General features: G+C 32.2%; 2 protein-coding genes across 2 annotated transcripts; both read left to right on the top strand.

The window, feature by feature from the left end:
• The first annotated feature begins 3,466 nt into the window (after window positions 1-3,466).
• LOC125807458 (NDR1/HIN1-like protein 10) lies at window positions 3,467-6,992 on the top strand. Its single transcript, XM_049487179.1, has 2 exons — window positions 3,467-4,364; window positions 6,589-6,992. The coding sequence occupies exon 1, from the start codon at window positions 3,602-3,604 to the stop codon at window positions 4,343-4,345; it is 744 nt and encodes a 247-aa protein (XP_049343136.1). The 5' UTR covers window positions 3,467-3,601; the 3' UTR covers window positions 4,346-4,364; window positions 6,589-6,992.
• Window positions 6,993-8,503: 1,511 nt separating this feature from the next.
• Window positions 8,504-9,238, top strand: LOC125807464 (NDR1/HIN1-like protein 1). The gene has a single exon (XM_049487184.1). It carries the CDS (start codon window positions 8,541-8,543, stop codon window positions 9,165-9,167), a length of 627 nt encoding a protein of 208 aa, XP_049343141.1. The 5' UTR covers window positions 8,504-8,540; the 3' UTR covers window positions 9,168-9,238.
• The last annotated feature ends 3,524 nt before the right edge of the window (window positions 9,239-12,762 follow it).

The following is a 12,762-nucleotide window of genomic DNA, read 5'->3' as shown; positions in this document are numbered from 1 at the left end:
TTGTTAACTTTCAATAATATATATTGTTCCATCTATTCAAATTCATGTGTCACCAATAGAATTTCAAGAGTCAACAAAAAATTTTCTAAAAAAACTATATTTTAATTATGATTTATAGTACTTTTAAATATAACGTATAGTGTGTTTGTAGGCTCTTATTAGATTGAAAAAATATTTTAAATTAGTAATTATTGTAATTAATAGTGTATATTACGTAATTTTCAAATTTGTAATAAATTTTTTTAAATATTAAGTCTAATAATTTATAGTATCTTAAATGTAATCTTTGAATACACATAAATTAAAAAAAGAAATAAGACAAATAAATTATAAATTGAATAATTGACATTTTCAAATATTAATTTACCACAAAATGAAAGTGAAGGAAGAAGTTGTGAGGCAAAAATAAAGAGAAATTATTTGAAAAGGTGTCAAATAGACAGGAAAACGGGCCCATATGCATTGAATAGTTGGCAGCCATTGAGTGGGTCACTAATACACGTGGCAGCGTTTGCATTTCACTCTTTTGGCTTCAAAAATCGCGTGTTTATTTATTTAAAGGTAGGATAGTTAAAGTGCCTATTTGTGCATTATGAAAGTTGGAGGTCAAAGTTAAAATTTGAAGCCAAGTTTAGGGGCCAATATATGTATTATGCCTTTTGAAAATTTTGATATATTTACTCTTTGATTCTAATTTCTTGCTTATATGATGATTTGCATAAATATAAAATATTATACAAATACCTATGGGTTGGAAAATATAGAAATATGCCAATCAAATGTATACAAAAAAATCATTAATAGATAGAATCGTAAAAGATATACAAATGAGAAATGCTAGAGTAAGAAGCTTCATGCAACCTCTCACACCGAGCACAATGCATTTGGTGATCTCGGCAATATTGCTATTATTTGTAAGACTCCGTTCCCCAATAAGTCTTTCCAAACGGCTTGCAAAGCTGAGAATATGAAAATCTCATAGGTTAGTTTGCTGCAGAAACACTTTATAATATTATGTCTTTCCATGACTAATTGAAATAAGTCACAGTTTCGAGTCTTTAAGAAAAATTCCTGACAAGTTGAAAAAATTATCTATGTATTAATATAATGTAAGTTTTGACATTACGATTATATAATAGTTCAAGTGTTTAAATAAATTTTAATACAAATTTAAGATATTATAAACAAACTTAATTCAATAACAAATTTAAGAAATTATTTGTGTATTAAGCATATAATGTACGTTTTAGCAATACGAATATACTACTTCTGCATGCTGAGCATGATAATAGTTAGAGGCTGTTGATTCATGAGATAAAAAGGATAATAGTTTTTTGATAAAATATTAAATTGTTTAATCCTGTATTTAATTGTTTATTAAATAATGAAATAAGTTATAAATGAATATATAAATAAATCATGTTCAATACTACAATTAGGGTTAATTATAGTATCCTAAATCTAATTTTCTTCATCTTTTTCTTCCATCATAACTACAATGTTTGAGAAAATCCAAAAACAATATGATCCATGGCCAGATTTATTTAAATATATTGGACTTTTTACCTTATTATCCCTCTTTCTCATCATCATCATTTCCACAAAATTCCCAAAAAAAATCGAAGAACCTCAATTTCACGTAAATTCAATATCTTTCTCTCCTTTAATTAATTATCATCATGACTCAAAAAATATTATAGATTGGAATATTACTCTTTCCATCAAGAACCCTAATGAGGGTAGAATTATTTTTGTTTATGAAGAAATTCGAGCTTGGATTTATCACATGGATGATTTTTTTTCGGTGACTAAATTAGTGGATCCAATCATTCAAAAATCAAAGGAGAAAATAATGTTGGTGCCAATAAGGTTAAGTAGTTATGATCATGATGGATGGCTAAGCAAAGAAATTGAAGAAGAATTTGAAGGATATAAAAAGGTGGCTTTTGATTTTTTGTTGCAATCAAGATTTTGTGTTAACACTAAATTAAGGTTTAGAAAGAGTAGTGCAATTCTAGTAGTAGATTGCAATGATTTGAGGCTATATGACTAATGGGATTATGTCTGGTAATGGAGGAAATTGCACACTACAGCTGTTATATTGATGCAAGTTGCGCGAATTCTTCAGCGTTATTTGTGTCAGATTCTTCAAAAATACATTATTTTTGACGAATTTGATCTACACCCCTTGACATTTTTGAAGAGTCTGAGCAAATATAGAATGCATCCCCTAGATTTTCAATTTATTTTTTTTTGTATTATTGACTAGTTCAATTAGTTTTTGCTTAAATTTTGAGTTTTCATGTATGAAGAGTTTGGCACATTATGCATTCAATTTATTTTAAAATAAAAAAAGATATTATAGACTTTTTAAATTTCTGGCCAAATTTTCTGGTAATTTAGCATTATCCTACTAATAATTACTCTCTCCGTTCATTTTTATATGCCACTTTTTTACTTTGCACTTGCATTAAGAAATAATGTAACTTTACCCTTCTACCCTTATTTAATTTTTTTTGGAACTCAAGTTTTCAATCAATGAATATGAATTAATTAATTTTAATTAATTAATTTAACCAATGAACATGAATCATTTACTTAACTTTTCTAAGTTGGCTATTGTATATTTTCAAGGCTAATAATTTACAAGGGTAAAAAAGGAATAATATGGTAATTTATGCATTGATTTTATAAAATGACAAGTACTCCCTCTGTTCCTAATTACTTATCCACTTTTGAATTGATACCTATTAAGAAAACAATAATTGATATAGTGAGTTTACCATTTTATCCCTATTAATTATGAAGTAAATGAATTTAAAATTAAAGATTTTCAAGAAGTTATACATTTTTCAAAGTAATAAATTGAGTGTATAATAGAGAAAAAAAAATTGTCCTTTTTTTTATTTGTCAAAATGAACAAATAATTAGGGACAATTAAAAAAGGAAAACTAAACAAGTAATTAGGGATCGAGAGAGTATTATAGATCAACTATTTATAGAAAGTGATGACATATAAAATGGGACGGGGGAAGTATAATATACTCCCTCCGTCCCTATTTAGTTGTCCACTTTAGAAATGACGCACAGATTAAGGCAACAATGATTAGCACAGTGAAGTTACAAATTTACCCTTATAGTACAATTTACAATTCCAAAATAAATTAACTCAAGATAACTAATCAATGTTGGGAAGTTCATAAATTTATTTACTTTATTTATGACAACTTTATTTAAATAAGGGTATAATAGGAAAAAAAATTGTTGTCCTTTCTTGATTTGTCAAAATGGACAACTAAATAGGGACTACTAAAAGAGAAAATATGGACAACTAAATTGGGACGGAGGGAATAATAATCACAATGGTAGATTATCTTTTATAAATTGCTACTATTTGCGTAGAATTTAATACTAGGGACATAGATTACATGATAATACAAAATTATTGAATGTTACTCTATCCTAGACTCCTTACTAGCTGTTGAATTAACAATGACCACAAAGTCCTTTTCTCCTTTCGTCCTCTTATAGATTCGTCACCGACTTTTCTTCACTTTCCACTCCACTCTCCCACTACTGCAGATGCTCCATATCCTCCGCCATGGCTGACCCGAATCGACCCGTTACCGGTTACCCCGCCACCGCCGCACCTCCTCCAAACCACAATGGCTACCCCTCTGCTCAACCTCCACCTCCGGCCACCGCCTACCCTTACGCTGCACCACCGTATTACAACAACTACCCCTACCCAGACCCTTACGCGGCCCAGCGTAATACCTTTCTCCGACGAGTGATAGCTATACTTGTTGCTTCTACGATCATCACCGGAACAATTCTCTTTGTCATCTGGATTGTCATTCTTCCACGCATCCCTGAGTTTCAAGTCGACTCGCTCTCTGTTTCTAACCTCAATCTGTCGAATTCCCTCATAACTGCTAACTGGGATCTCCGATTTACTGCCAGGAATCCAAACAAGAAGCTTACTCTGTACTACGACGAAATTGCTGCTGCGATTTTCTATGATTCACTCTCAATTGCTGATACTACGGTTCCACCTTTCTTTATGGATAGGGTAAACGAGACTTCCCAGGAGGTTAGATTTGTTGCGTCTGGGGCGTATGTGGAGAAATGGGCTTTTGAGGGTATGGGAAAAGAGAGGGCTGAAAAGGCAAGTGTTAGATTCAATGTGAGGATGGTAGCTAGGGTTAGTTTTAAAGCTGGAGCTTGGAGAGCAAGGAGGAGGTATTTGAGAGTTTACTGTGGGGATTTGTCAGTTGGAGTTGCGTTAAACAAGTCTTCTGGGAACTTGCTTGGAGGACAAAGGCAGTGTCGGGTTGGGCTGTGATGGTGGCGTTTTAACTGAGGTGAATTTTAATTGAATTTTGGTGACCCATTAGATTCTCTAATTCTGTTGCATTATATACTTCTTAGTATAATTGTATAAGCAATGTAGTAAGGATAATGCTAATTGAATTGCGTTAGGTAGATCTGATATAAAAAAAACACGAAAAAGCTGATCTTGATTGTTTATTTCTCACATTGGTGTATGCACATCTTTAGGTTGTTCTTGTTGTTATTTCTGTGGCTACATTTAAGATGTGGAGATAGAATGTGTTATATTTCTACATTATTCTTGGTTCTGGTTATTTGGTTCTTATGATTTACAGTATCGCTAAGCCAAGTGAAAAGGGCTGAAAGTTTGATATGTTAAGGAATAGAAGGTTAATTCTATGAACCTGTAGAATCCCCTTCATGTCATTTAGGATTCCATTTTATTGGCGATTCAAAATCTTGCAAATGATGAAAATAATTTTCTGGCGATTGCTAGTGCTTCACTAAGTTCCTTCCATATGATATCTTCTTTTCCTCGAAGCATTGCTTTAAAGCATTAAAAGGTAATGTTTTTACAATTTCTTTTGACCTCATCAAATAAAAGTTCGTTCCTATATCGTCCAAGTTATAAATTCTTGATGTCTTAACTCTTGAAGTGATGTGAAGCAGTTCAAGGTAATGTCAATATGGACTTTTAGGCTTCTACTATCATGTCTACTCGTTGATACAAGCTTAAAGTATCAAGATCGTGACCTTTGTGATGCAGAGCCAATTTGGTTGTGGGGAATTGTGTTGGCAGATTAAAGAGTAACCAACTATTCAGATGCTGTGGTTGTGGGAAAATATGAATAGAAGCACTGGGAAAAAGGAGTTGTAAAGGACTATCACTGTGAATCCTTTTAAATAGCCTCGTAGTTCATGTTATTTCATGTGATAGGCACTTTTGATATAGTTAAACAACATCAAAAGAATCTTAAAGACACTCTTGTTCATCTTCAACTCTGAGATCTGGCTCATGGAGATTTTGAGACTTGGACTTGGTCCTGAGAAACCGAAACCTTGATTGTTATAGAAGGCTTTGACCTGTAGAAACTCTCTGAACTCTGAGAATTTAGCATCCCAGAGGAGATGGCTGTCTTACTGTGTGTGTGGTGACTTGGTGGTGTTTGGGGGGGGGGGGTAAGCATGCGTTCAGAGCACCTTTGCCAGATGGGCAGATGTGAAAGTATAGATTGCAGGAGCGCTATAGGATTATGCACTCACTGCTGCTGAACTAGTGAAGGTTTGATTCTATAGGATTATGCAATCGCTGCTGCTGAACTAGTGAAGGTTTGATTCTTATGGTATGAATCTTCTTAAAGATTTGTTGAAGGGCAGGGCATTGTCCTTCATTGCAGATTTACCACCTCTATTTTGGGGTATTTTACGGCCTTATCCCTGGTTTATTGCCTACTTCTCAAAAAGTGAAGTCATTGGTTTCGATATATCTGTTCGGATCAGACCAAGATGAATAGGATTGGTCTTACCTCTCACTCAGATGTAACACTCCTGCCGCTGACATATGTTATGTGTGAATGGTTATAATTATTCTATTAGGCTATTACCTGGTGTCTGTACTGGGACATCTAAAAGGAAATTAAAGTACATGCTGATATTTAGTTATGGAGGAACAATCTTCAATATAAATATTTATGTACAGCCGTGCCATTTGTTAGTGTCTTTGATAGAAGATGAAGTTAATACACACAGGAGGTACAAGTCCTTCACCTCTTGAAGGACCAATCTGCTGTCTTGATGAAAGCTGCTAGCAAATGAACCTTTTTTTGTGTCCTACCTCCTTCTCTGCTCTTATCTGCCAGGGATGATAAGATATCTGTTTTTTGCGTATCTACCTTTTTCAGTTGTACTATTCAAGTTTAAGCTACGATTATATTTTCCAGTTTGCTGGAACCATGACGTGTCTTGGTTTTAACTTTATATTGCGATACAAATGTCATGTCTTGGCAACAAATGAACATGCTCCATGAAAGGAGACATAATCTGGCCAAGAGATTTGTAATTCCATGTAGTTACAGTAGAAGAAATAGTTATTTATCTTGTGGAAATAACTCAAGCATAGTTGAATATATCAACTCACCTGCAGCAAATGCATGCCTTCTTGTATTGAATTTAACTTGCATATTCCAACAGTGTAAAAGACTATTACACTATTTGTGTATTTTCACTCGTTGTAGGATGACCTGTCTTATTTTCCAGGTTACAAATCCCACTTGTTATGGACAATTACTTGTAGTTATCTTTGAAGTGACCGGTGACCTGATGGTATGAAAGTTCTATTACACTGTAAGTGTGTAAAAGTAAGCTCTTCCATATCCTACCTTGTTGAAGCCAACAATTCCCATTTCCAGCTATGCGTAGGGAATGGAATCTCCAGGAGTTGTTATCCTTTGTGCATGTTTTTACTCCCCCCCACCAGATGATTTACGAGGGTTCTTTTGGTTCTGGTGCTATAAGTCGTCATCACTTTCATTTTTTCTTCAGAATGTCTTGTATAAACTGTTTCTTGGACTGTAAAAGCTTACAGCTCCAACTTAGTATATATCTTTACTTTCAGTTTATTTGTATCGAATTGTTATTCCACTTGTTTTTGCTCTAGACCGAGTAAAACTTGGTCTTGAATTTGTTGTCAATGACTGGAAACACAACAAGATCCTCCTTCCTTAGCTATTGCTGATCCTGTTTGTTGTTTTATTTTGAATGAAATTCAATTGTACGTTTCAACTTTGTTAATCTCGGAATTGACTCCCCTCGATTCCTCATAGAGCTAGGGGTAGAAAAGATCAATGAAAAACTAGAACGCGAACTAGCTGATCTACAGACAAGTAGGGTAAAGCCAAATGAGTAACTCTTGTTTTTCTTGCTGTAGTTCTCTTTCTTTCAAGCCTTCCCAAATACTAAATCATTAAAATGTTACCTTACCAAATTTAATCATATCGGTTATAGCGTAAATTATTAGTAATTAATTAACTTTCTCATAAAATACTATGCAATAATTGAACTTGAAGTTTTACTGATTTAGGGTATAATGGGCAAATATGGTTTGGTATCTTGAGAATAATGCAATCCTAGTTTGTCAAGACTATAGAAGTAGGGCCATTTGGAATAATTCTTGAATCTTTATTTACCTTTTTATTAGCCTTTGCGTAGAAGCATACGTCCCTAAAAGATAAGGTTGCTTGCAACTAGCACACAATATCATCACCATCACCATCACCAAACTTCATTTTCCACTATTCACTTTTCCTTTAAAGTTGCCAACTTGTTACTGCATGTAATTTGGATGTATTTGTCGTTGGAACATTTCCAAAACATGTTCTTGGAAATGAGGTTTTGGACACCTTTTACAATAGTTTGGAGCGGAGCTAGGTGGGGTCCGTGAATTCAGACGAACTTAGTAGCTTTTCGTAGATTTTGTATTTATACTAGATAATTAAATAAATATATATGTATATTAACTCATGAACTCCTAACAAAATTGATTGACAACTTAGTTGTAAGAAAGGGGTCGTGGGAATGTTTTCCACAACCCCAATATCAACAAGAAGTCACTCATCTCAAGTGTTTAAAACAACAAATTTGAAAATAAAATCCCCCATTGATAAGGTGGTGATCAGGATCTCTTCATCCATAACTATAATTCTCTGGCTCGAGACTTGTAAATTGAAACCTTTCATGATCAGAAGCGGTTTAGCTTTTTATTTGATTTATTCCATGTGAATTTGATTCAGTCAGATAACTAGGTTTCGGGTACCAAATGTTTAAATTGACCAAAAGTCTTTCTCACCACATTATACAAAAAAGTAAAATTGCAAGATGAAGTTTCTTAACCTACTAGTATTCTTTTAAGCAAAGACCACATGGGTCAGGTTTTAACCTACTACGAAAGTTCGTATCATAATCATATTTGAAAAGGGAATAAATTTTCATACATCCTACTTTAATAGTCTCTCCACACCAACAAAAATAGAAAAATGAAAAGAAATTCTCCCAACATTTCCTATACAAAAAGATCACTCTCTTTTTATACAAGAAATAAAGTCTCTCACACCACATTATAGAATCCTAAAAAAACAAGCCATATTAACAAACTTATCTCCCCTTACAAAAACTCTCTCCCAAAGAACTAAAACACCACCACCACCACCACCATGTCGGCCAAAGACTGCGGCCACCACGATGAGGAACGTCACAAGCTACACCGCCGCCTATTCGCCGCCTTAGTTGGCTTCATAATCCTAATCCTCTTCATCATCCTTCTCATTTTTCTAATCCTTAGGCCAACAAAACCACATTTCATCCTCCAAGATGCTACTATATATTCCTTCAACATTTCCTCACCTAATCTCCTCACCACCAACTTCCAAATCACCTTAGCCTCTCGTAACCCTAATGACAAAATAGGAATTTACTATGACAAACTTGATGTCTATGCAACTTACCGTGGCCAACAAATTACTCTCCCTACACTTCTACCACAATCATATCAAGGTCATAAAGATTTCACAATATGGTCACCTTTTGTGTATGGTAACTCAGTCCCCGTCGCGCCGTACCTTAGTGAGAGTCTTAGTGAAGATCAAATGGCTGGAACTGTGTTGATTAATGTTAAAGTTGATGGAAGAGTTAGATGGAAAGTTGGAACATTTGTCTCAGGGAAGTATCATTTGAATGTCAATTGTCCAGCTTATGTTGGCGGTAAAATGATTGGAAACAGTATTGCTGTTGGTTCAGCTATGAAGTATCAATTGGTACAAAATTGTCATGTTGATGTTTAATTTGTGGAACTAACAATGTCATGGATATTGATATCTTAAGAATGATGCTCTCTCACTCTCTACTCCTCACCCCCCCCCCCCTTTTTAACAATTATATATAGTATATGTAATAGTTTGATCTATGAGGATGTATAAATTGAGAAAATTGCAAAGTTCTAGTTGAATTTATTGATGTTATGGTAAGATGGTGTTTAGGCCAGTTTATGCGCATTTGAACTAATTTTACAGGTGATTTTATCCACAAAGATAATTTGGAGATGAGAACATCACACATGATTATTCAATCCACCTCATTGATCATTATTAACTAGACTAGATCCCCTCATGTTTCGTTTGAATAATGTACAAATTGTATTGATGGAAAAAAAAAAGTTCAAGTATCAAAAGTGGGATAAAGCAAATATTCTACATATACTTTTTGTAACATATAGATTCCATATGGCTTTTCAATATTTGGGATTGCCTTTTTCCTCTTAATATTTTTTTTAAAAATAGTAATAATGTCAATTTAATAAATGATTAAAAACATGTAACGCTGAGTACTTGTTTGATGCAATTACATACTATGATGATATGTAAATGTAATTTGAGAAGGAAAAGAGTGGGTAATATTAATTTTATCACAATTAGTGTGTTAATCAACTATGAGTGATATTTGTAATAGTTTATGTAGATTATAAGTCTATTTTTGGCAAGAAATTTTCTTTAATCACCAATATTTCTACTCATGTAATTAACATGGCAATCATGGAACAATGTTCCCCTATATATCCACATTAGGGTCTCTGATGCTTTTGGAGAGACATGCTTTGGAACTAAAAGATAAACAAATCAAAATAATGTTTTCCAACTAATTATTTTAATCGATTAAAATCAGTTAAAAGAAAAAATGAGAATTGATCAGTGCCATCTGATGCATTAAAAAATAATTCTCGAAATAAAAGCAACGTTAATTAGCGGACCATAAGAAACTAGCTGAAGTAAATGTTGATACCCACTGCTTTAAAGCTTGGAATTAAAGTGGTACTAAATTCCTTTACCTACTTATCATAAACCATTTATAATTAGTGGCTTGTGGTCAGAATTTCGACTAAGGAATGTTAAAATATAAAGAAATTAAATTTTATAAAAGTCAAAGAATATCAATATATAATATATACATGTATAACTATAAAAAAAATATTTTTATTTAGCTACACAATATTTTCCATCAAAGGGGTGTGGCTCTGATCCGCCACTGTTTATAGTGTGATCTTTTCTTAGTAAATTAAAAGTTAGTTATGACTTATGATGAATTAAAGGTATCGTTGGTTATACCAAACACGTTCCTTCTAAGTTTCGTTATCATCACAGGCATTTGAAAGGTCAAAACCAAAATTATTTTATGATGATTGAACACGTACATCATCACTTCATTAGGTAGCTTCTAATTTCACATCGTTTTTGTTCTTTTATAAATTTTAGTACTAAATAAACTTCTTTTTTTCTTTATTTTATCTATATATAATATATATCATATCAAATAAATAAATAATATTTTCTCATGAGTCAATATGGGCAGCATATCATTCGAAACTCTTATAAACTGAACTAATAGATTAGAATGACACAATAATCCGATCAAACTTAAATCGATTGATCGAATAGGCTAATTTGTCACTCCTATACTTATACAATCGAAGTCATTACTTAATCAAGGTATATGCATGCAAATTGTCTACTAATTTCACATCGTTTTTGTTCTTTTATAAATTTTAGTACTAAATAAACTTCTTTTTTTCTTTATTTTATCTATATATAATATATATCATATCAAATAAATAAATAATATTTTCTCATGAGTCAATATGGGTGGCATATCATCCGAAACTCTTATAAACTGAACTAATAGATTAGAATGACTCAGTAATCCGATCAAACTTAAATCGATTGATCAAATAGGCTAATTTGTCACTCCTGTACTTATACAATCGAAGTCATTACTTAATCAAGGTATATGCATGCAAATTGTCTACTATGTGTAAGCAGAATTTTTCATAATTATAATTTGTTTTACAAGAAAACCCGATCGAGTTGGAACTTCAACTGATTCTATAGTTTTTATTTTCATTCCAAAATATAAAAGCAAGATATACTTATACAATAAAAGTTTATAATCTTACCATATCTTTAAAGTAACTAAAAATTCAAAATTAAGGTCATTTAAATGTTTTATTATGATATAACAAAGACTAATCTCCATATACATGTTGGATCAAATAGAAATGTTATGAGCCCAACCATTAGGCCCATAACTAGACGAGGAAGTAAATGGGCTGCAGATCAAAATGAACTTGGGCCTGAAGAGCGGCCACGAAGGAGTGGAAATGATCAAATATTTGCTTTTAGAGTCGTTCTTTAATTTGTACCCCAAGTTAAATTTATTTTATTTTATTGCAAGTTTATCTACTTTCAAACATACGAGACTGAAGCAGCTAAAATATTATTTTACTCAATAATTTAGCAGTATTTTTGATAAATTTTAGTTAGACCCAAATATTAACATTGAACACAAATATGAAATTTAAAATGTAATCAGATCTTTTTATATCCATAAAATCCTCTCACATTTTTCTTTAAATGAATGAATATTATTCTCTTCCCAAATTACTCTAATCATCACAGCAATATTGCCCAAACTCTTTCCCTTTTAATTCCCTATACCTATCAAATCAAATCAAATAATTTGGCCAAGAATGGCAAAAGATATTGTCTTCAGTGGTAAAAAAAAATCCTTCTATCAATTGCTTCTCTTAATTACCAATTTTAATATCTCAATTCCCTATTATAAATATTGTTTGATTGATGATATACTGTTATATATGTAGGTAACAAAGTCTGGATAGTAAATATAACTTTTTTATTTTTAATTTCAAAGAATGTACTTTGACTAAAGAAATGAAGATTTTTGACTAACTTTAATTTTAGGAAACAAATCTGGTTAATTTGGACAATGAATCTTTGATTTGCATTACCACCTATTAATTAACTAGTTAATTTTTTTGAACATTAAAGTTAGTCAAGGTTCATTCCCTAATTAATTAGGTTCATTTCTTGATATTTAAGATTTCAAGCTTGATAGGAATGCAAATCGTTGTAGTCGGTTGCTCTCCAACTTTCAAATACATACACTAGTGATTGAAAGTTTGAAGCTTGCACAAATCGATTAGCAAAAAAAGTAAAAAGAGAAAAACTTTGCCGATCAAAAGAATAATTTAATTTTTCAATATTTGAAAGAGAAATCTCAAACTTTAATATCAGAAAATAAACATGGTTAATTAAGGGGAATAAATCTTGACTAACTTACATTTTCAAGGAATGAACATGATTAATTCAAATGACAGGAGACCAGAACATATATCAAGTTGAAATTCAGATATTTTGACATTAAATTCAAATGAACAGAAACTATTCAGCAAGCCTCATATTGTTCATTTTCATTCACACATCAACATAATATGTGTTAACCCGAGAATGGAATGGTAATTATCCCATTTTATTTTATTACGATTCAAAACTCGATCAATAATATAATGAACCTACTCGTATATCCTTT

Source organism: Solanum verrucosum, unplaced genomic scaffold (assembly GCF_900185275.1).
Source record: "Solanum verrucosum unplaced genomic scaffold, falcon-dt-bn FXZP01000183.1, whole genome shotgun sequence".
In the NCBI taxonomy this organism is placed as follows: Eukaryota; Viridiplantae; Streptophyta; class Magnoliopsida; order Solanales; family Solanaceae; genus Solanum; species Solanum verrucosum.
Note: the sequence above shows the minus strand (reverse complement) of the source record. Positions and strands in the feature narration are given on the sequence as shown.

Bases quoted from the DNA above. Each gene is read 5' to 3' on its own strand.
- LOC125807458 (XM_049487179.1), top strand. From the start codon at position 3,602: ATGGCTGACCCGAATCGACCCGTTACCGGTTACCCCGCCACCGCCGCA.
- LOC125807464 (XM_049487184.1), top strand. From the start codon at position 8,541: ATGTCGGCCAAAGACTGCGGCCACCACGATGAGGAACGTCACAAGCTA.